A 23,580-nucleotide genomic window follows, 5' to 3' on the forward strand; every position below is an offset into this window, starting at 1 on the left:
CCCGCACAAAGCCCAACCAAAATCCTATATTTTAATCATATTTGTAACTACCCAAAATCCTATGTTATTTATCATGGAAGCCTAGTTAATTTAGCAAAATACAATTATACCCATCAAAATGTTAACCCTAAACCAAAAAGGAAAAAGAACTCAGACACAATCTCTTCTTCACAACAATAGCGATTGAGAGTTCATTCTAAATTCTCTCAATCTGCCTACTTCGCGGCCCAAATTCGAATCTCTGATTCTTCTCCATTAGTTCAAATTGATTTTTTTTTTTTCAGATTTCCATTTGATTTTATGTGTATTTATTTTCCTGATGAAAATAGAGGTTGTGTGTGGTTGCAAGAGTCCCACCAAATTCAGATCTTTCCAAGAGAAAAATACACATCAAAGCATTCTTCTAGAGCTCACCTCTAGTCATTTTGTTGTGTTCCTATGTCTATTTTTCCCAATTATTGAGAAAAAGTTGCCCAACTGTGATATCTAAAAGTTGAGCATTCATATTGTAGAAAATCAGCAACAACCGATAGCAGCTCTCAGTGAGATGGACATTCTGTTTGCAAGAGAGAAGGGCAACAACAGCATGATGATAGTTTTAGTCATTAAGTTAAATTAACAGGGATAATTTAGACAATTCTAATTTTTATCGTTATTGTAACTTGTTGTACCAAACAATTAAATAGGATAACTCACAATTATCTTTAGCTACCAAACACCTAATCAAGATAAATTAACTAATCAAAATTATGATTATTATCATAATGGTATCATGTCTAGTTGAAACATGACATAGCTACCAAACGAGCCCTTAAAGCAAAGTACATGTGTCGATATCACGTTCCACCTTCTTAGTTTAGTCCACGAATGACGTCGTATTGAAGAATCCCCCCTTTTTTAACCTCACCCAACTATGGTTCGATTATATCCAAACCAAGGTTTAGCCCCACTTCTGAAGCAGTTTATATACAAATTGCTCTTTACTTTAGTATAATTTTGATTATTTTTAATAATTTTTTTGATAGCATGATCATTAACATATATTTACTTAACTTAATCATAAAATATAAACACATATATACATACAAACATTATTTAACAACAAGGACATTTTTGTCATTTTACATCTATCTATAAAGCACTATCATACCAATCAAACAACATCATAAAAATACTATCTGATACTAACTTACTTTCGGCCCAAAAACACTATCTCTATCTAGTTTTCTTGCATTGTACTCTCGTACCAATCAAACGCATCCTGTCTAGGCAACATGTAAAGGGAATAAACCTAAAAATATGTAATAAAAAATCACAAGTATTATACAATCGAGAGAAGTATTGGTGAAGAGTGAAGACTCCAATATAACAATAAGAAAATATACGAGATACAAATTCAACTTAGTAGATATTATTGTAGAAATATGATATGCCCAAATCTTAAGTTTGTGATTAATTATTTAAAAATATGTATGAAAAAAGTTTGAGTGCTTGAATCTTGGGCTTTTAATTCGGCCCATTATAATTATACCATGATCTGGTTTCACAGTTTGGGGTTATATAGTGGGCCCTATTGAGTAATAGATGTGGGCCCGAGTGGACATGTATGTAGTGGAGTACGAAGTACTCCCTCCGTCCATAAAAAATAGAGCATAATTATCATTTTTGGTCGTCCACAAAAAATAGAGCACAATCATTTATAGAAAGTTTTCAACAAATAATAACCCTACACATCATTCCACTTACACCATTTTCTCTTACTTTTTTCTCTTATCACTTACTTTATCAATTCTACATTAAAACCCGTGTCATACACAAATTGCTCTATTTTTTGGGACTATATAGTGGGCCCTATTAAGTAAATATTGTAGTACGGAGTATATTTTATTTCATGTCTTAATACTCCATCAGTTCGTTATAAAAGGTTAATACTTAATATAAACACTTCATAATATATTATCATCAAAATAACGGCATTCTTTATCACTTTCTTGATCGGAGTATTATTTAATCGTTATAAACACTTACTAGTATCTGAAAGTGAGACTCTTTAATTCTCTACTCACAGTACATCGACCATTTTTATCAAAACCTGTCGCACATCTTCACCCTACTTTGAAGTGAGATTTAGTTATAATGTGTCTTTAAATAATTCAGAATGTACTCATTAGTGGTCCTCGATGAGTGTAAAAATTATGGAATTGATGTGTATGTAATATATGCTTTTTAATATTTAGTTATTCACATTAGTTATAATCGTTAAAAAAAAAAGTCATTTTTTCATACAATTCCCATGGCTTTCCTTCATTTTCTGTCACACTTTTGATACCCCATTCCTCAATTTTTCATAACCAAAGCCCCACAATTCCCACGCCTTTCTCTCACACTTTTTATGACTGCTGCCTAACTCTTTACCTCTTTTTCGGAAATCTTCATTCAACTATGGTTCGGTTATATCCAAACCACGGTTTAGCCCCACTTCTGAAGCACTTTACTTTATATACAAACTCAACCACTCCATTTCAATTAGCAACAAAACAGAAACCCTCATCTCCCACCACCAAAAATATTGCAGATAAACTAAGAGAATTCGAGCTCGATCTGTGGCGATTATACCCCACACGGATCAACAACCTTTGATCACCCCTGTCAAATTGTTCTCATAAATCCAGTGGCACGCGTCTATTTTCCCGGGGCCCGACCCCGATGAAGGCTTCATGACCCGGGCTCCATGGAGGCAGATTGGTCGACACGTCTTCATGGAGGCCAGGTCATGAAGTCTTCATCCCATTGGGGTCGGCCCGGGGAAATAGAGGTGTGCCACTGGTGAGAATGATTTCACATGAGCGATCGCAGATGATCCGTACGTGTTCGCATTTGGGTTGAGGTTAGAATTGGAGCAGTTATGATATGGAAAGGGTGAACCACTGGTTCGACCATGTTATAATAATTGAACTCATGTTGGATATTTTAGTGTAATTGGGTTAACTTGATTGATTAGTATTATCATAATGATACATCGTATAAGTATGGAAGTGCGGAGTGCACGCTTATTTGAATTCATTATGATGGACGGGGGTCCGGGGGCAGCGCCCCCGGGTAGCGGGGTCCAAGGGGCATAGCCCTTGGCTGGGGTCAGCTTGGAAATTTTTTATTTCCAACGAAGTTGCTGTGTAAGAAATTCATCCGAAAATGTAATTTCTGAAAGTCAAAGGACTAGTTTGCAATTTCGGAAACCTTTTGAAAAACAGTTAATTCGGTTTTTTCCCTCAACAGAACTGGTTCATCTTCTTCAAAATCTGATCGATTCTTTTGGTTCTATATACTTTTCAAACATCAACATATAATAGTTCTGAATTTTCTGAATTATATCCAATCAAATATTTTGGTAGAACCACCGAAATTGATTTGATCTGAAAGTGATATCATCACGACTTTCAGATTATCCGTTTTGTTCAATATTTTAAATCTCCCTAATAACCCATTCTATGCTAAGCCTAACTTATTTATTTATTTTCAACGTTGAATAGTTGATTAATTCAATGTTCTATGTTATTTAATCAGTTATATAAATGTGGTATGCCTCCTTCCCTTTCCTATTTTCCTTATGTGCTATGATTTTATAAATTGTATGAGAACCCAAACACATTTATATGCACTTCTTATTCACATGGGCTCTTCTTATGCTATCTTGTTGAAATGTGTTCTCTTATCCTAGTTTTAAAGGTTCAAGCATTTTATCTCACAATGTATTCTTATGCTGTGAACGCGATCCATAGTTTTTGTTATTGGCAGTACTGTCGCGGGAAACAGATTGAGCAGAACTTGGGGAGATGCGATGAAGGCGAGCTCTGATCGGCTAGCGTATTGGGCGACGAAGCGGATCTCTATTTGATTACACACCCACCAACACAACCCCTTTCCCTTCACGTTGCATTCATTTTTTATAGCTATGTTTTTCATTAAATAAATGTAGTATTTCATTAAACGTAATTATTCCTCACCGCCAGTTTTTGCCTTTATTTGTTTTTATTAAGTAATTATTTATTCGGTGATTCGTCACAAAGGTTTTTGAAATGGAACCAAAAAACAACTAAATAAGTATAATTTCTTGAGAACGTAATATAATTTTAAATCAAACTTGACTCTTAAAACAGTTTTTTTTTTCAGCTATAAATAACTTAAAACTAAAATAATAAAAGATCATTAAAAAAATACTCTAGTAAAATAACGTTTAAATAGTAATTATAAGCAATCACAATTCACATAGAAATATCTATAAATGAAGAGCTGAGGCACAGGCCTGGGATTGATAAAGGCCCAATGGCTAGGCCCATAGTAATTTAAATAGGCCCGCCCACCCAATCACATAGCCCAGTGACCACTGCACACAATTAAAACCAATCTATTTATTTAAAAATGTATGAATATGAATTTATTAAATGCAATAGTATTTTATAAACTAGAGAAAATAAAAAGAAATTAATCTGGCAAGTCTATTTACAAAATCCTTAGTATGCCACATGCAACTCCAACAAAGCTAACAATTGTAGCAGCTACTTTTCCGTCATTTTCTATTTTAAAAAACTTTTTTCTTCCAAATGACTCATTATTCACTAATAATATTTTAATTATTTTTTTAATTGCTCTTACTTGCCTATTGTGTAGTATTATTTCTTTTATGTTCTTGAATTTTGTTTGATGAGCTAAAATGATGTGTGTAGCTTTTGGGGCGATTTGCTATGGATGAATAGAGAAGAAGGTAATTTATATTCTTAAATCGTTTTATTTTTCTAGTTTTATGATATGAGTGAACTTGTTTCTAGAATCTACATTGTTAGTGGAAAGATTTTAGTCTCGTTTTGGAAGCATGATCAATAATAAATTGGTATTAATGTGAGATTAGTTTGAGGATCTTTATTTTCGCTATTTATAAAAGTTTCATCGAAGATATCGAGGAGAGACAAGTAGACAAGTGACATTATTACGAGCACATCATATGATCCCAAATTCTCTAGATATAATCAGAGAACACCCGCACAGAAAATGTTTTAAAGAGAGGACAATCTGATAAAAGAATCGGTAAAAGGGTTATGTATATTATTTTCTGATTTTTACATTCTACATGGAGTACCAATATATAGGACTAGGGATTACTCTACAAGGTAAATCTGATTAACATAATTACAAAGATTGCATATATCCTATAATTGTAAAGAGATAATTTAGGCATATCTTCCTCCTGATATAGTGCAAACTTCTCTAACACAATCGAAAAAGCCTAAAATTAGAGAGTGCAACATCTAAAACGTGTGATCAATGGTAAAAAGACGCCTCAGTAACCAAGGGCGGGGCAGCCAGATCATAGATAGGTCATATGTTTGCCCAATCCCAGACATCAAGATTCAATACACAGAATACATGCCAATTTAGCAATCGTTACTTATGCTTAATCGAATATAAAATGGATTACACATTATTGCAACTGTGTGTATTAATTAAATCGAAACTATTTTCCATGCTACAACTACTCCGGTTTCCACTATCCAACAATGCTACACTATAAAAATATGATAATAGCTCAATTACACTCACGCAAGTTATAACTTTATGTTTTTAAATAAACTTTTACATACTACTATAATTTATGTACGACGTATCTTTTTTATTTGTACTTCCACCTCAATTAAATTAATTAATTACACGATAAATTGTTTTATTAATACTAATATAATTAAATTAATTGTAGATGTAATTAATTGAAAATAAGGTTAGAAATTTAGCTATAGGTTTGGCTGGCCGAACTCGAGGAGTTGGTCTGATTCAAATTAAATATTTTTTTTGAATTTTCGAACTCAAAGTTTTAAAATTAAATTTGAATAAAATTCTCCTCTTGACAGGTGGTGGTTTCCAAATTTTTTGAAGGTGGTGGTTTCCAAATTTGGCCGACACTTGACAGGAAAGGGATAGAGCTAAAACTAAAAGATGAGATTGAAATCAATGCAATAAATCAATAAAAATTTGTAAAAGAATGAATGCTTTTTTTTTTGTCCACTCACCTAAAGTTACAAAACCCTCCACCATTGGCATCAAATATTATAATATTACTCCACAACTTAGGAGGTATATGAACCTTAAAATGTAAATTAAGGGCGTTTTCTCGAAAAGGGTTGAGTTGTGGGCATAAATTTATGGTCGATCCTAAATTTTTTAAAAGAAACAAGACAAGACAACAAAAGTGAAATAAAAATCGAATCTTTCACTTTCGAATCGATTTCACAATGGCCACCACCATATCTAGTCATGGTCACAAAACAAGGATAGGAAATTTCTACTCACAAATTCATCAAAGGCATTGAACAAAGCAAAATGGACCCCACCCCACCTCCCTTCCAATCAACAACACAAACACATAGATCAAACATCCAATTCTCCAAAAACCACAAGAACACAAAACATACACAAATTTAATCAAGATATGACCCTTGCTATAACAACCAAGAATTTAGGGCTCTCCAATCGGCTACTCGCGGGTCCCGATCACGAAAACCCAAGCATGAACCCGATTAATCCGAACACAATCTACCTAAACCCGAACCCGGATATTTTCGGGTCGGATCGGGATATCCCGAAAATTTCGGGCACCACCCAAACCCGACTAATCCGAACAAAGTCTACCTGAACCCAAACCTAACACCAAGTACCGACGATTATCGGGTCGGATCTGGTAATCTCGAAATTTTTGGGCACCCAATCCCTAAAACCCAAACACGACCCAACCCCAATTAATCCGAACCCAATCTACTTGAACCCGAACCCGAAGCCCGGTAGCCGATGATTATTCGGTGGGATCAGGTATACCATATACCGAATTGGACAAACTAACCAAGAAGAGTAAAACTCCCTTGTAGACTCTGAAACCAAGGGTTGATGTTTCAAACAAGCATGATGCACTCATACACACAAATCCAAGAAAATATTGAGAAATGGGAGTTTTTCACTTTTCTAACATGGTTTCATTTTCATATTTCAGCACACAAACATCAAATAACCATGCATGAATCAAGCTCAGCCCCAAAATTGAAGTAGTAAAATTGAATTCAAGATTAAGCTTATTTTTTCCCCCAATTTATGTTCTCAACAAAACCTAGCTAGCTTCACTAACATCTAAACCAGGTTGAAATTGATCAAAAGTGAAACTGAAATTGCGAAATAAACATTCTTCGAAATTGAAATTGGGGCTAAGAGAAAAGAGGGGGAAAATTAGGGTTACTGTACAAGCACAAGCCTACTCCGATTCCCCAAATCCCCGCCGCCGCCGCCGCCGTCCTCCTCCTTCGGCACGGTCACCACCAGCTCGCCGTCCTCGTAGGCGGCGGAAACGAGCTCGGGGCGCGTGGACGGCGGCAGGCGGAACCGCCACAGATCGAGCTCGAATTCCGTCCCGGAGACATCGACGACGCCGTCTCCCCTCACGACGATCTTCGTGACGCCGGGGTAGATCGCGACGGCCTCCGCCCTCACGTCGCCGCTGATGTCGTCGGTGGCGGCGGTGAATCGGATCGACAGCGGCGTGTCCTCGATCGAGACGTCGGCGTCGGAGTGGAAGGGGAGCTCCAGCACCTTGGCGAAGATGTGAGGGAGGCGCCGCAGCTTCTTCTGCCGGCAGCCCTCCGATTGGGCGAGGATCGATGCGACGTCGTATCGCAGCGTGATGTTGCGCTTCCGCGGCGCTGGGTGGACCTTCATGGATTCAAATTGGGGGAAAAATTGAATCTGAATTGAACCGATTTTGATGAAATTGGGGGAAAAGGAAGAATCTTGCACAGGAAAAAGGGCGGTGCTTTGTGAAATTTGAGGATTAATCAATCGATTTTGGAGAAATGAATTGGGATTGTTGTGAAGAAAATCCAAGAAAAAAGAAAGAGGTGGTTTTGGGAGAGAAGGGAAGAGAGAGAAAGAAGATGATGCAGTTATATTGATTTTTTTAAATCTGATTTTATTCAATTTATGTAATATCAAATTATTTAGAGAAGTAAATTTAATTGATTATCCTCGTGCATTTCTTATAATGGCTCCATTGTTGGGGATATTTCGATGACTTTATTACTGAATTAGGAAAATATTCGATAAATTAATTGAATATTTATCTAAATTCAGCTTATTTTCTAGTTCCACAATCTTGATAATTGCATTTATTGTTCAATGCGGAAATTGTTTTGAGCTCAATTTTCATAAGGTTGAAAACTATTGAGAAAGGTTTATATTAGTAAAAATTTAAATATGTTCTATTGTGATTAATTAATGCTTGTGGGGTTTGAAAAAGGAAATCATGCATTGGAGGGTGTAATTTAAATGGTAGTGAAATCTAAATTTGATAAATTATGTTTTAAAAAGTGTTACTAGACTTGCACGAGTCATATTAATCTACTAGTATAAACTTATTTTAGAAAGAGCTTTTGATTTGAGTCGATTTAATCACAATGGCAGATAGCGAATGCAAAAAATAAAAACTAATACTATAAAAATGAAAATCGAGAAAACTCTTTGATAATAATACTACTTTTATAAACCTCAGTTTTTATTATTCAACACTCAAACAAATTATAATATGGCAGTGGTGTAGGGAATGTTAATTGCCGGCGAGATACCATTGTCCATATAGTTCGATATTTAAACTGACATACAAATTAGCGTTTTAAGATAAATTAATTGACATGATGTTAGAAACACATGTTAAGTGCTTTACCGAAACTTTGTTCACCGTTAACAATTAATACGATTTCGATAATCGAATAAGTACAATTTAGCATGTAGTATATACTTTTTGGAAGCTCCATTTCTATCCCAAATAAGCTCTTATAAGGAAGTCAAATAGTATTTAGCAACAAATAATGCATAGTTATATATGAGTTGAAGGTAATGAGTAGCGAAGCATAGTTATCTGTGGTTGGTAATCAGTTCCAAGGTAATGAGCATCGAATAAGTCATCAATTATATGTGTTGGCTCATCAATGTACTCCACTGGCTCATCATTATACAGCATTGGCGGATTAATGTACTCAATTGGCTGATCAATGTAATCCATTCGCATTGCACGGATGCTAGTGTCTCGCCGATTGGCCACCATTGGCGTTGCAGCATAGAAGCCTGTGTCTTTTGGCGTTGCACAAATGCTTCTCTCATTCATCACGTTATAAGAAGCTTTTACCTCTTTTTCTTTGCTTTGCCTGCTCACGGAAATCCTATACTTCTGAAAAATAAACATAAAATCGAATATCAAAACTCTAACTAGATTGATTACTACTAGAAGAAGAAGCATAGCATTTTTACCTGTAAGTGGCTAGCTACATTATCTCTTGTTAGAGTAGGCTCTCCCATTAAGTCAAGTATTTTCTTGGGGCCAGCTTCTTCAAACATACAATTGTACAATCATAAACCAAAGAATGAATTAGAAGGCCAACTTCTTCCATTACAAAATTGTAAACCAAAGAAAAATCATAAACCAAAGAATGAATTACAAGGCCAGCTTCATCCATCAGAAAATTGTCAACCACAAATCATAAACCAAAGAAAAGTCATAAACCAAAGAAAATTAATGTACTTACTCTCTAATCCTCCGATGCCGCGGACAGCATTCACGAACTTGTGGTGAAGTTCAGGGGTCCAAACCACCCGAGGTTTCTTGTTGGGTGGATCTGCACGATCAACACCAACACCAACACCAATATTATCCATCTGTTTTCTTTTGTTGCCAACACGAATATTAGTAGAATTATCATCTCGTTGGTGCATTCTCTTCCGAAACACGTGCTGCCATATGCCGCGGATCTCCTTAAGCCTTATGGGCTTGACGAGACAGTGGCAGGCGCCGTGCTGAACCCCTTTCATCACCTTGCTCGTCTCCCCGTCATCACACATCACTGCAACTCAACTCAACAAACCCTAATTAAATCATTCAAACCCTAAATATTTAAAACTCACACACAAAAAATCTAATTATCAACATGAACTCACTTATAACCGGAATCTCCGTCTTATCAACTACTTGTTGGACAAACTCGAAACCATCCACGTCCGGCAAGTCCACATCACCGAGTACTAGGTCGAATTCATCTTCTCGTGTGTCGAGCAGATCAAGTGCCTCTTGTGCTGAATTACATATAGTAGCTGAAAACAAGAATGCATAACATCTTAATTAATCTATATATGTACTTACAATGGAAAAAGGGGGAAATACCTTTGTATTTGCACTTGAGAAGCATCTTGTGAAGAGAGTCCAACCCTTGAGGATCATGATCCACAACCAAAATCCCAAGACCCTCAGGAAAACAATGAGACTCCATTAATGCAAATTATCCAAACTAGAAAAATAATACTCCTATTTGAAAAGGGGAAGACTAGAAATTCTCCAAACTAGGAAAATAATACTTCTACTATATAGTGATTAATTGAAAAGGGGAAGGCTCATTATTTAACAGAAAGTCGAGCATATATCTCCATAATTATTAATATATATTAGTAGTTTTTTCCCAAGAGGAGTGATTATCGGTTTATGGTTTTAATTACTTTTAAATTAATTCCTATGTTACATATTTTTGCTAAAAAACCGTGTGAGATATTTTTTCATGTATATCTCCTCTCTTTTCCACATTTTTTCTGTCATCTCTCCTCTCCTATATTTTCTCTCACCTCTCACTACTTCACAACTTTTTTATTATTTATAAACTTCTGTCTCCTCCTCCACTATTTATGATTGTAACATCTCTTTCCATAAAATAAGGAAAAGAACATAATTGATGAAAAGAAAAAAAAGAACAAAGTAAGGGTATCAAGATCATTCAAAAATCAAAACTTAACCGAGAACCGAAAAAATAAGGTTCGGTTCTCGGTTAACCATTTCCCAGGCCTATTCAAAATTGCTTACCTTCATAATCGGTTTCATAAATTGTAATTATAATATAGTTCAAATAAAAATATTTTTTGTCCTTTCATCGGATGTATGTGGTGTGATTTGTTCGATTGTGTACTTTCATAGGTCTCATCTTATGCTTTGCTCTACGGATGATCGTTTCAATACATATTGCTTATTGATTTTGTGCATTGCAAATTGATTTTGTTCCTTATTTTATTGTAGTTTTAGATGAGACAGACGGCTTTAAAGATGACAAACGAGTTATTTTACCTTCGAGTTATGTTGAAGAGTGACGAATTGTAAAGTATTGAAGGTTTTAGTTTATAATGAGATTGATTTTAATTTTAAAGTTAATGTAGTGTACAAAGAAGTTTTAAAAATAACGAGTAATTATCTATTGTGTTTAATTCTTTATCGTGATAGATTTTTTATCAACCTACTCCATGATTTAATATTTAAATATTATATTATGTATGCAGTTTGTTTAAAGTTTATTATGATTCAATGTTGATTTGTACACATTTTTTATTCTTATAAAATTGTTACCCATATTGTTCATTGTTAATATTGATTCTAATTTTATTTAATTAATTTAAAATTGAAAATTAATGTTTTAAAAATATACATATATTATCTGTGAGCACATATATGATTCTAGTTTCTTATAATGGCTCGATTGTTGAGGATATTTCGATGACTTTACTACTGAATTAGGAAAATATTCAATAAATTAATTGAATATTTATCTAAATTGAGCTTATTTTCTAGTTCCACAATCTTGATAATTGCATTTATTGTTCAATACGGAAATTGTTTTGAGCTCATGGAGATTTTCACAAGGTTGAAAAGTATTGAGAGGTTTATATTAGTAAATTTTTAATATGTGCAATTGTGATTAATTAATGCTTGTGGCGTTTGAAAAAGGAAATCATGCATGTATAATTTGGATTGGAGGGTGTAATTTAAATGGAAGTGAAATCTAAATTTGATAAATTATTTTGTCCAACAATTAATTTTGAGAATAAACGCTACTATAAAATAAAAATTCGGATTTAATATAAAAATAACCCGATGTATGAAGATGAGTTATTAATGGATTTATTTGTTAATAGGAATATAATTAGCATATGCTTTAAAAATAGTATTACTATGAGTTGCACGAGTCATATTAATCTATCAACTTATTTTAGAAAGAATTTGATTTGAGTCAATTTAATCTCAATGGCAGATAGCGATGGAAAAAAAGTAAAAACTACTTAGGTCATGTTTGGTTGCCAGGATTCTGTCTGTGAAAGTAATCTGATTCCTTAAATTTTAAATTTAAGTGTTTGTTTCGGTTTTTTAATCAAACTGGGAAAGTAATCAGAATCCGAGAACAAGGAAAGTTAATACAACTTTCCAGAATTCTGAATCCTGACTTTTCTTAGATATTCTTTTTCACAGTTTTAGGATTCTTACATATTTAAGCAATATAGTATAGGTTTATTATTATTATTATTATTATTATTATTATTATTATTATTTACAATGTTTTAAAAATAATTTAAAATTATAAATCATACTTAATTTCACTATAATAAATAACTATAATTAAAATTATCATAATTATAACTATATTTTATAATAATTCATAATAGTAATTAATAAATAATTATTATTATATTTCATAAGTTAATAATTAATCAATAATGTCATAGTGCTATTTTAATTTATAAAATTTATTCATTATTATATTTGTAAATATTATAATTATAGTATAATAATTATTATATTTATTATTATAATAAATGAGTATAATACTCCATGTAACTATATATTAGAATATATTATGATGGAAAATCCATATTTAAACTATCCATCGTAATAATAAATATAATAATATAATTATTATTATTTATAACTAAAAATTTATTAAAAGTTTTACAATATTATTTTTTTTATAAATAAAAAATAATAAGTATATTTTTAGTTTGGTGTTTAAATTAAATATAAATTTAAAATCTTGATATTGTCCAAACACAGGAAAGTAAAGTTACTAGGAATCATATTCCCGAGATTCATTTTCCCGGGAATCATTTTCCTTGCCAGCTTTACTTTCCTGCAAATCAAACATGGCCTTAGTACTATATAAATGAAAAATCGAGAAAACTCTTTGATAATAATACCAAAAGGGAACCTCGTTGAATAGTTTTTACTATTCAACACTCAAATTATAATATGGCAGTGGTATAGGGAATGCTACATTGCTGGCTAGATATTATTGTCAATTAGTAATAGCTAATATAGTATGACTAAAATAATCTCTCAATTCAATCCTATATTATATCTTGCTATTATTTTATTTTAGAAAAATCGAACATCACTTTAATATTATTAATAATCTTTATCTAAATTTGATTATATATCTCTAGAACTTTCTCTATCATGCCTAGTGTTGGGTCATTTTCAACCGCGATAAAATTGTGTACTATGTGCTCATATTAATGAATTATTTATGTGGCACCTACAATTTCGTGGGAGTATCGATTTTATTGGATTCATTTGGGAGAAATATTATGCATTAAAGCCCTAGGCTTAATGATTATTTTAAAAATGTTTCTATTACAGTGTTATTCATATCTACTTTATTTTTTCTCGAATTAGCTCAAAATTATATTAAATCTCGCATCAAAAATTAAATATTTAGTGGGACGGAGGAAATAATTACCTCTCAAATTTATGAAATCTCCCTAATTTTGACCAAAATTTCTACTCCCTTTGTCTTTCCATAATCGATTTTTTATTTGTTTTTATAGTGTCTTATATAGAGTGCATCATTTCATTTTCAAAATAATAATAGTACAGCTCAATTATTTTCTTTTACATTATTTTTTCTCCTATTTTATTATTTCCTCCGTCCTATATAAGTTTAGTCAAAACTTTAGACACGGAGATTAAAAAATTGTGTTGAAAAATAGGAGGGAATGGATAAAGTAGGAAAAATAAAGAGAGTGTAAAGTAGGTGGTGGATTAGAGTAAGAGTGATCGGATATTTTGGTTTCTGTCAAATAAAAAAAGACCCAATTTAGTTTAAACATTCCAAAAAGAAATACGACTCAACTTAGCTGGGGCTGGAGAATTATCTCTTAACTCTTCTATTTTATTGCACCTTCCGTTCGAAAATGTTGTCCATATTTGACTTGAATGCAGGTTTTAAGAAATGTGATTGGAAAAAGTTAGCAGAATGTGGATTCAACATTTATACTACTCCCTCCGTCCCACAAAAGATGTCACACTTGTGATATGACACGAGATTTTAGGAGGTTTTGTTTTTTGTGTTAGGTGGAAAGAGAAAATAGGGAGTAATATTTATATTAATATGAGAGAGAACTTTTTCCAAAAAATGAAATATGACATCTTTTGTGGGACAAACTATAAAGGAGAGTGAGACATCTTTTATGGGACGGAGGGAGTACTATTCTATCCGTCTCAACATAAGCGAGTCACTTTCCTTTTAGGGATATCCCACCATAAGTGAGCCATATCCATTTTAAACAAAAAATCACTTGTATTAGTACTTTATTTTTCCTACCTACTTTATCTTTTCACTTTTCTATTTTCCCTCTTATACTTTACTCTCGGCACTTTAACTTTTTAATTATTAATTTCTAAAATCTTGTGCCAAAAAGAAGTGTCTCACTTATGGTGCGACGGATGAAGTATTAATTTTATATAGAATGTGAGTGTAATAATTAGTTACTACCTCCATCCCCCAAATTTTGACACAGTTTACTATTTTGGTTCGTCCCTGAAAATTTGACACACTTCACTTTTTACCATTTTTGGTAGTGGACCTCATATTCTACTAACTCATTTTTATTCACATTTTATTATAAAACTAATACTTTAAAAGTAGGACCCACATCCCATCAACTTTTTCAACTCACTTTCCATTACATTTCTTAAAATCCGTGCCGGGTCAAAGTGTGTCAAAATTTGAGGGACGGACGTGGTAGTAAAAAGTGAGCTCCATTTATCAAAAATGGAAAAAAAGCAAAAAATGGACAACATGTTACAGATGAACCGAAATGAAAAAAGTGGACAATATTTTGCAGACAAAGAGAGTATATATTAAATTTCGTATTTTATTCTCTCACACTTTATTATTTAATGTTAACTCTCTAAATATATTGTTCTTAAATTATACTCCCTCTGTTCTATAGTAGTAAAGTCATTTTGCCATTTTGATACGTTCCATAGTAGCAGAGTCATTTTCTCTTTTGGTAAAAGTCAAAACATTTCTTCCCACCTACTTTACTCCCTCTTACTTTATTTTCTCTACCTTTTTCATTTCCTACTTAACTCATCTAACACAACTTTTTCTTAATCTTCATACCGAAAAGAAATGTCTCCACTGCTACATAATGGAGGGAGTAGTAGGAGTAAATACGGGAGGGAGGAAGGGAATTCTTTATAAGGGTAAAATTGTGACAGGAATTTTTTATTACGTCAGATTGAATATTTGAATTACACAAGGGGTAATTAGCAGTTACTTTCAGGGGCCATTTCGTAATTTAAAAATTACTGACGCACTCACATCACGACAGCACGCCGTTCCTGAAAATGAGATTTAAATACAACTGTGAGTCCATTTGAGATCCGAAGATTTCTTTTCTCTCTCACAAAATTACAAATCAAAAGGCTCTCGCAGACTGCTCTCTACTGAACTTCCAATCGCTCTCTCTCTCTCTCTCTACAAACGAGCTAAATCAGACCTTTACATCGATTCACACTCCAAAATACACTCGATTAAGCCGATTATTTCCGAACAAAGGACATTTGATTCGAAGATTTCGTTTGTGAAATCAGGTTTGTTCCATTCCTGTGCGTGTTTTTCCCCCAATATTAATTTTTTTATTGATTGTCCTTTTTTGGTGTTTATTTTGTGTGTAATGTTGGTAGATCTGAAGAAACTGAAGAGTGAGGGTACGGTTGTTTTGAATAAGTTCGTATATAGATATATGTTTGATGATTTGGACGGTTTGGCTGAAATAGAGGTTGATCTACTGAGGTTTTGGTGGTTGTGGCGGAAATTTAAACCTGCTGATTGCTTAAGATTGATAGGCTTAGAATTGTGAAAGTCGTTGATTTGATAGATCTAGCTAAGATTAGCTCAGAAAGAGAGACCGAAGTGAAAATTTGGGGGAAATGGAAACGTTAGTTGCTATTGCTCATCACAGAAATCATCAGTACCATGGAAGAAGCCGTGGCCATGGCTCGACAAGGTTTGGGTCTAGTTCACCACCTATGGGGGGGTTTCGGGGAATTAATTGTAGGACATTTCATTCTGGGGATGGATTGCTCTCAACTCCAGCTAAATCTGGCTCGAGTAAAACGAAAGCCTCTGCTACGAAAAAAGCATTTTGCCCTACCTTATCGCCTAAAACTCCTTCCCCGTCTGCCTGTGAACCCCCGAAAATACTGAAAAGAATTGCTAAGAGCTGTTCTATTCCAATACCTATGGATATCAAGTTTGAGAGCAGGGTTGAAGGGTTTCAATTTTCTGAGCTGTGGGCTGGACCTGCCTATTCCAATTCACCTCCCCCGAGTTCTTTGCCGATGCCTAAATTCTCACTGATGCCTAAAAGAACTGTTTCTCTTGATTTTCCGATGGTGGCATCGGAAATTGATCTGCCTTGCCTCTCTAAATCTGCACCTGCTTCCCCTAGGGAGCGCAGTCCGTCTCCTAGTGATTTGTTTGACATTGCTGATTCTGCGACGAAGACCCTGCGTCGCATGCTTAATCTTGATATTGATGAGGAATGAAGGGTGGTCTGGGGTGGTGGTGCTGGTGGTGGTTAATAATGTTCCTGTAATTAAGGAATTTAGCTTTATGTAGTTCAGTAGTGGTAGGGTTTAAGTCTAATAAAAATGATCATGCGATGCTAAAGCACTGGTGTCATGGTAGTGCTGGAGCTGTATCTTGTTGATCGATGATCTCTGGAACTGGAATCGGAACCTCTTGTGTGGTTGGGAATGTATGGTTTGGTTGCTCGGACATGGATTTTGCATATGGAAGTTGTGAAATGGAAAACAGGGGTTGATCAAGGGTTCAATTGGCATGCTTTATTGGAAATCTTATGGTTTAAAGTTCTTATGATTGCTCCATTAAAAGCAATCAAATTTTCAGATTGGGGTAACCTAGATGCTATTGAAAGTGGAATTTCAGCTTTCCATTCACTTCTCCTAACCTTTTCCTCAGTAGTTAGATTTTTTATACAGAATGTACATTCAGTGTATAACCTAACTTTTTTAGTGTCAATAGTTTGCCTGTTTCTTTTCTCCATGTTTCCGTCCTAATATTCTCTTTAGTCTCCTTTCACTTTCCTGTTCAGATGCTCTTGCATTCTCTTTTCGTTGTTATTAGAGTCGCCTCATCATCCTTTTTTCCCTTTTCTCTAGTTAAAAATGTTACCGACTTCTGATCTAGGTTTTCCCTTCACCAACTTTTCTTGGTTTTATAAAAAGAAAACTGGGAATGGGAATAGGTTAGTCGATCTCTTCACCTATAGTGCTTCCATTCCATAGTAGTTGAATTTGTTCTTGCAAGCTTAGCCTTTTCTCTTTGTTGATGAGGTGATTCCTTCTTTTAGTGCCTAAGCTTGATCCTTTCCGTGCATTCCTCTGTGTTGCCTATCTACTTCCATGAAGTGGGTTTTTACCTTCAACTCTTTCCTTGTTGGTCTTTAGTTCCATTGATACCGGAGATTGTCGATCTATGATGCTGTTCAAGGTAATTGCTTTTTTATTAGTAATATTTGTTTCATAGTAGATGCTAATATAGTACTCTCACTCATTCTCTTTGCCAGTGCTTGTTCATGTAGATGGATGGAAGAAAGATTCTTCTGGAGGCTGTTCCAGTGTCTCGTATCGCTGATCTGTTGGTTCTGGTCCTTTCGTATTCCGATGTATGGTAGTCTGCTGGAGCTCGAAGTGTCATGTTTCGAGTCTTATGTTTCTGTTAGCTGTGGACTATCGTCTCTTGCTGATGTCGTGTTGAGATGTTTTAAACTTGTGTCTGCTTGTGTGGTTTGGTTTCTTACTACCAAGCAACTTATCCTGTTATTCCAGATTCCAAGTTGTGTTACTTATCAATGTAGCTTTTGATGAATCTTCAATTTGTGTGAGCTTATAATGATGAAACATTTAAATTGGTTGATTGAATTTGAGCCTAAGATTTGACAATTTTACTCAATCCATTAAAGTATAGATTATCTTAGACTCTATTCAAGCAAGAGACAACCCATCTTAGGCAGCTAACCTCTATTTAATTGAGTTATATATTAAGCCCCTTTAATCTGAAAACGACAACTAGTTTTGGACTGTTTTCTATCATCGAGACATTCATTGAGATATTAAAATACTAGTACTATAATATGAAAGCAACCAAAGAGAAGACTTGTACAGTGATGGATTAGATTCAACGGCCAAGATGAAATGCAACAAGGTAATCATTGTTGCCTTCAAGTTACAATGTTTTTAATTAATTGAACCACTGATCAATTCTTACAAATGTTTCAATCGCCAAAATCATTCATCAAATGTGATACAAGTTCCAAGCAATGATTTGTGCCTCCCATTTATCTGTATATATGCAAAGGGAGAAGAAGAAGAAAGAGAAGCAACAAAATTTCAGAAGATTCAAAAACCAAAAAATCTTCACATCCCTAAAATGACCCTGGATTCTCCATCCCCTCAAACACCATTTCTTTGCTGCGGCATTCTTGGCTACAAAATGCTTTCTCACCCCTGCAACACAAAAAAGTTAAATTTTTTAGTATAAACATAACCTCAATCATTGATAACAAAAAAAATAAAAAATGAAAGCTAACCTGTAAATGTAAATGTCTTTATCCTCTTGAAGAAGAGCTTTGCAAGCGTGGCAAAAGCTGAAGAAATCCTTCGGTTCCTCAGTTTGGGGCTGCGAAAGATCCAATTTTGGATCATCTTCATCCAAAATGCAGTCATCGTAGATGTGTTTGGTCTCTGGATTGGGGCCGTGCTTGATCACGCACGTGTAATCCTCCGACATCTCCATCTCCTTGAGCGACAGCTGCCGCGCAAAACCCTTCCCTCCGCCGCCGCCGAAGGGGCTCGGGCTCGTCACCTGCAGCCCCCGCGTCTTGATCCCAAAATCCGCCGGCGATCTCGGCGATTGCTCCGAAATCGAGCTGCTGATCTCCGGAATCTGCACCTTCAGCGCCAGCCGGTTAATCGGCTTCGGGAATCGGCAATCGCCGCCGCCCAAATCGTCGGCGATCGAGTCAATTAGGGCCAGCCCGATCGATTTTTCGAAGTCGTGGTGGCGCGGCGGCGGCGGGTCGAGGGCGAAGGGGTTTTGGAAATTGGGGATTTTGGGGTCGAGAATTGAGGTGGGGCTGGTGGTTTCTGACTCAAGATTGGATTTTGGGAGGAGGAAGCCATTGAAGAAGGAGGAAATTGGGGAGGAATTAGGGTTTTTGGTGGGAGAGAGGAATAATGGAGTTTGATCAGACATTAGGGCTTGTTTGGTTCTCACTGCTCTTGATCTGTTCCACACCATTTCCTTTCAAAAATTCAAAATTTAAGCTAAAATTATCACAGAGAAAGTGTGTTTAGTGAAGGGAGGAAGGAGTTGTTGTGAGGTGAAATTTGAGAGAAATCAAAGGGAAATGGAGAGGAATAATAAAGTGGAGGGTGAAAAACAATGCCAAATCTCATTGGCTTCCATTTTTTGACACACAAACAAAAAAAAAGGTCTTATTAAAGCCTTTTGAAGAGTGCAGAAATGATCAAGAAGGAGAGAGAGAGAGAGTGATGCTTTTTAAAGAGTATGATTGATTGAGTTATAGGAGATGAGAGGAAGAAAATAAATACAGAGAAAATGAAATGCCAGCAAGATTGGGCCCCACTTGATTTCTATCTGAATTTTTTTTAATTAAATATTTTGGGATTCATTTTTCTTTGGGATTGTGTGATTTTAAATTGAAATAGTGATCTCAATAGTGTGTTTAATAATTGGGTGAAGTAGTCAAATTGTAGGCAATCCCAATGTGAATTTGAATTATTTGTTTCTTTTACAATTTTTATAAGTTATTTATGGATTTGAATTCAAAACAATTGTAGGAAAATTATAATAAACACTTTAGTAAATTAACTATAGATCAAGTCGACGAAAACTTCATTTTTTCATAAAGATTACGTATCGAATAGAGCCCATATTAACTTATTATTTTCTTCTAGTGATCATGCTTATATGTATATAAATAAGGACTCGTAAGATTTCGCCATTAATATTTGTATAATAAAAATTAATTTATAGTACTATATATTAAAATGAACTAAGACGACAATAAACTAAAACCCAACATTTGATAATAAAAAATAATTTGTAGTAGTAGTATAAAATAATGAATCAACATGGGATTTTGATAGCTTGAATTATTTAGAGAGTCGCATCATGTACGTAACAATGAAGATTAAAAATCAATATTTGCAATAATTAAAAAAAGTGGAATTAGTGGTTTATGCAATAATTGTGAAAGCTATTTTGTCGTGGTTTGTGTTTCGTCGCTATTATTTGAGCGCCCCACAAATGCACATAAATATATTTGCACGCACTTGGAGGTGAAATCCTGACAAGATGACGACATTTTTTACCCCTCTCTCAAAATTAGGGAATACTATTTGACAATTTTCAATTATATTATCCGAAAATACAAAATGAATACACACAAAAATATCATAGTATCAAATTTTATTGTGTATTTGTATTCTTCTAGGATAGTGTTAGTGATCTTATTAGGTTGACCTGACGAACACATAATAATTTCTAATTTGAGTTTAGAGAACAAGCTAATAATTAAAATTAAAATTAAAATTAGTATAATAATAATTTTTATTTTTGAAATTTATGTTTTGTGCGAACGGTGTTCGAGTTTGGTGTTCGAGTTTGAATGTAGCAACTCCATTTATATTTAGGATTTGAATTTTTGATAGGCCATATTTAGATTTTCGGCGGAACTGCGTTGCTATCAGATTGACATTGTAAGGGCATCCGCATCGCGTCTCGATGCGGTCCCTACCTCGTCTTGACGAGACGAGACAGCATCGAGATGGCGATGCGGCATGCATCTCGTCCCGAAGAGACGAGCCGTCTAGTCGCGTGACTCGTCCCGAAGAGGCCGGCCTCGAGCTGGCGAGACACGCGCCTTGGTGACGTGGCGTGCTCCGGTTCGTGCGTGACGCCCACTCGTCGGCCCGCGAGTGGGCGTCGTTTAATCCGTTTAAAATGTTTTTTTTTGTTTTTTTTTAAATCAAGAAAATTCGAAAATAAAATAAATTAAAATATTATAATTTTTAATTTTTGTATTTTTCAATATTGTAATAAAAATTGAAAATTAAAAAATTAAAATTATAATTAAAAATTAAAATACTCCATAGGATTTCAATTATGTATTTTTCGTGTTTTCGGATGTTGTAATTTTTGTGGTTTTTAATGATTTAATGAATTATTAGTATTAATTTAATATTTCAATGAAATATTAATTAAATTTGTTGGAAATAAAAATAAAAAATGAAATAGAATGAATAGTTAAGGGATGAGATGGTTAAGAGATGGGGGGATGCATGTGTTGTTTCTTAGTTAAGAGCATCCACAATGGTAATAGGCCAGCCATAGGTCAGCCACTCTCTCTCTCTGTCACGTCAGCAGCACTAAAAATCCACCTGCCACATCAGATTTAGGCCAGCCATAGGCCAGCCGCAATAAAAATAATTCAAAAACAACTACATTTTACGGAAATAAAATTTACGATTAAATTACGGAATAAAATATACGGAAAATTCATTCATTTCATTAAATAAAAAGGTACATAGATTAAAAAAAATACAGGATTTTTTTTTTAAAAAAAGGCTTCCACTCACGAGCCCCGCCACTCTCTACTCCTCGTCGTCGCCGTCGCCGTCCTCGCCGCCGCCACCCGGGGTATCTGAGCCCGCGTCTGAACCCCCTACCAGTGCCTTCGAGGCATCCAAATCCAACCGCATGTTCTCGAGCATCGAGTAGAGGAACCTCTTCTCCGTGGGGTCGGTTGCGGTCTTCCACTCTTGGAAGACCGCAAACATACGTTCCTCCGTCTTTGCACGCGATAATAAAGTGTACGCGCGTGGAGGTGGGGGCCGAGATGACCTCATGGGGCGATAGGGGGGATCCTCCTCGTCGCCCGTTGCGCCCCGGCTTGGCCAACTCCGGGCGAGGGCGACGAGCAACTGGGATGGAGGGGAGGAAACCTCGCATCCGGGGAGGCCGTGGGATCCGCGCTGCCGCTGCCGCCAGAGTCGCGGAATAGTTCAGGCCCGCTTCTTCGTCACCCAGCCGTCGCACTGCCGCCCCGAACTTCTGAGTCCTTCGCAACTCATAGCACTCCCGAAGCTGGAACTCCTTGTACTTCCCCGCCAAGGGGAATTCGACTCTCGGCTATCCTCCGGGCGTCGTCCTCATTCCGCCCACTAGTGAGCCGACGGAGGGCGTTGGCGTACAACGCCGAAAAACGGCCGACCGCGGCCCTAATGCTACCCCCACCCCTTTCTGGACCTCCTCCTGCACCGAAGTCCTTCCCCGTGCGGACAAGGCTCTCCTATAGGCAAACTCTCCCGATCTTCGCCCACATGTTGACGACCCGCTGGTTGTTCACAACCAGCGGATCGCCGCACACCTCCAACCACCCCCGGCCACCCCGGCGTACTCATCCTCCGTCCACTTCCTCCGGGGCGGGGTGTTGTCAACAGCGGGCTGCGACGACTCGCCGACCGCCTTGGCCTCCCCCCTCGTCTTCTTCTTCGCCGCGGCCCGCCCCCGCTGGAACAGGAGTGTCCGGATCGCCGAGATCGATCCCCCATGTCATGCAATGACAAAAGGTCATCGCCAAGTGAACTGCGTCTCCACCGGGGTCGACGTGTGAGACGAAGCCGTCAAAAAATCTAGAGAGGGACGATAGACCGCGTCCCCTCCCGGTGATCTCCTCGCATCCCGGATGCATACCGTGCCGCATCCCTCCCTCGCGCCACATCATCCCCATCATCCATGGCTGCAAGATTCGCTGCTGCATCTGGGGCATACCTCCCCACCCCGGCGTTGCCTGCCCGCCGCCCTCGGCTCCCCGCCCCCCGCTTCGCATCCCCCACGGCATACCCCCCGCATTCCCCGGCGCACCGGCCATCATCCCCATCAACCGCCCCCAAGGGACGTTGTGCGCCCATCTCGACCCCATCCGCATCCCACGGTACCCGTGGGAGTATGAGAGCCGCTCGTCGCCGGACTGGACTCGTTGTTGTGCAGTAAAGTTAGAGAGAGAAAACTCGTTAAAACAAGTGGTGCAAATAAAAAATGAAACTAAAATCGCGTATATATAGGTTTTCAAAAAAAGAAAAAAAAAAAAAAAGAAAATAGGCGCTGGCCGATCGGCACGCCACAATGGCGGCCAGCGCAGCGCCCCTCGACCGGCTAGCCCACTCCGATTTTCTAGCAGATTTGCCGCTGGCCGATTGCAATAGTTCGGCTAGCCGATCGACCAGCGCCGCGAATCGGCTAGCCGGCACTGTGGATGCTCTAAGAGATGGGGTGAAAAGTACAGTAAGGCCCATGA

The 23,580-nt window shown here is 36.4% G+C and overlaps 4 protein-coding genes and 2 long non-coding RNA genes across 6 annotated transcripts in view; 3 read left to right on the forward strand and 3 right to left on the reverse strand.

Moving 5' to 3' along the window:
- Nucleotides 1-4,754, forward strand: part of LOC125223634 (late embryogenesis abundant protein D-34-like) — a 67,944-nt gene extending 63,190 nt beyond the window's left edge. The window contains exon 2 of the mRNA XM_048126872.1: nt 4,725-4,754. Within this exon, the coding sequence (XP_047982829.1) occupies nt 4,725-4,754 (30 nt within the window). The remainder of the gene's footprint in view (nt 1-4,724) is intronic.
- LOC125223636 lies at nt 2,545-4,009 on the forward strand. The gene is made up of 2 exons (XR_007176752.1): nt 2,545-2,887; nt 3,796-4,009. It is a non-coding gene; the product is annotated as an uncharacterized LOC125223636 (long non-coding RNA).
- A 2,326-nt stretch (nt 4,755-7,080) lies between the features above and the next one.
- Nucleotides 7,081-7,982, reverse strand: LOC125223806. The gene has a single exon (XM_048127099.1). The coding sequence runs from the start codon at nt 7,747-7,749 to the stop codon at nt 7,270-7,272; it is 480 nt and encodes a 159-aa protein (XP_047983056.1). The 5' UTR covers nt 7,750-7,982; the 3' UTR covers nt 7,081-7,269.
- Nucleotides 7,983-8,902: 920 nt separating this feature from the next.
- Nucleotides 8,903-10,346, reverse strand: LOC125220786 (two-component response regulator ARR11-like). The gene is made up of 5 exons (XM_048122924.1): nt 10,241-10,346; nt 10,018-10,152; nt 9,609-9,923; nt 9,334-9,410; nt 8,903-9,253 (listed from the first exon to the last, which is right to left on the reverse strand). The coding sequence occupies exons 1-5, from the start codon at nt 10,344-10,346 to the stop codon at nt 8,903-8,905; spliced, it is 984 nt and encodes a 327-aa protein (XP_047978881.1).
- A 5,223-nt stretch (nt 10,347-15,569) lies between these two features.
- LOC125218644 lies at nt 15,570-18,072 on the forward strand. The gene is made up of 3 exons (XR_007175994.1): nt 15,570-15,763; nt 15,857-17,687; nt 17,764-18,072. It is a non-coding gene; the product is annotated as an uncharacterized LOC125218644 (long non-coding RNA).
- A 281-nt stretch (nt 18,073-18,353) lies between these two features.
- Nucleotides 18,354-19,759, reverse strand: LOC125218643 (FCS-Like Zinc finger 8-like). Its single transcript, XM_048120361.1, has 2 exons — nt 18,787-19,759; nt 18,354-18,703 (listed from the first exon to the last, which is right to left on the reverse strand). Exons 1-2 carry the CDS (start codon nt 19,494-19,496, stop codon nt 18,622-18,624), a joined length of 792 nt encoding a protein of 263 aa, XP_047976318.1. The 5' UTR covers nt 19,497-19,759; the 3' UTR covers nt 18,354-18,621.
- Nucleotides 19,760-23,580: the final 3,821 nt, after the last annotated feature.

This window comes from Salvia hispanica, chromosome 4 (genome assembly GCF_023119035.1).
Source record: "Salvia hispanica cultivar TCC Black 2014 chromosome 4, UniMelb_Shisp_WGS_1.0, whole genome shotgun sequence".
Classification (NCBI taxonomy): domain Eukaryota; kingdom Viridiplantae; phylum Streptophyta; class Magnoliopsida; order Lamiales; family Lamiaceae; genus Salvia; species Salvia hispanica.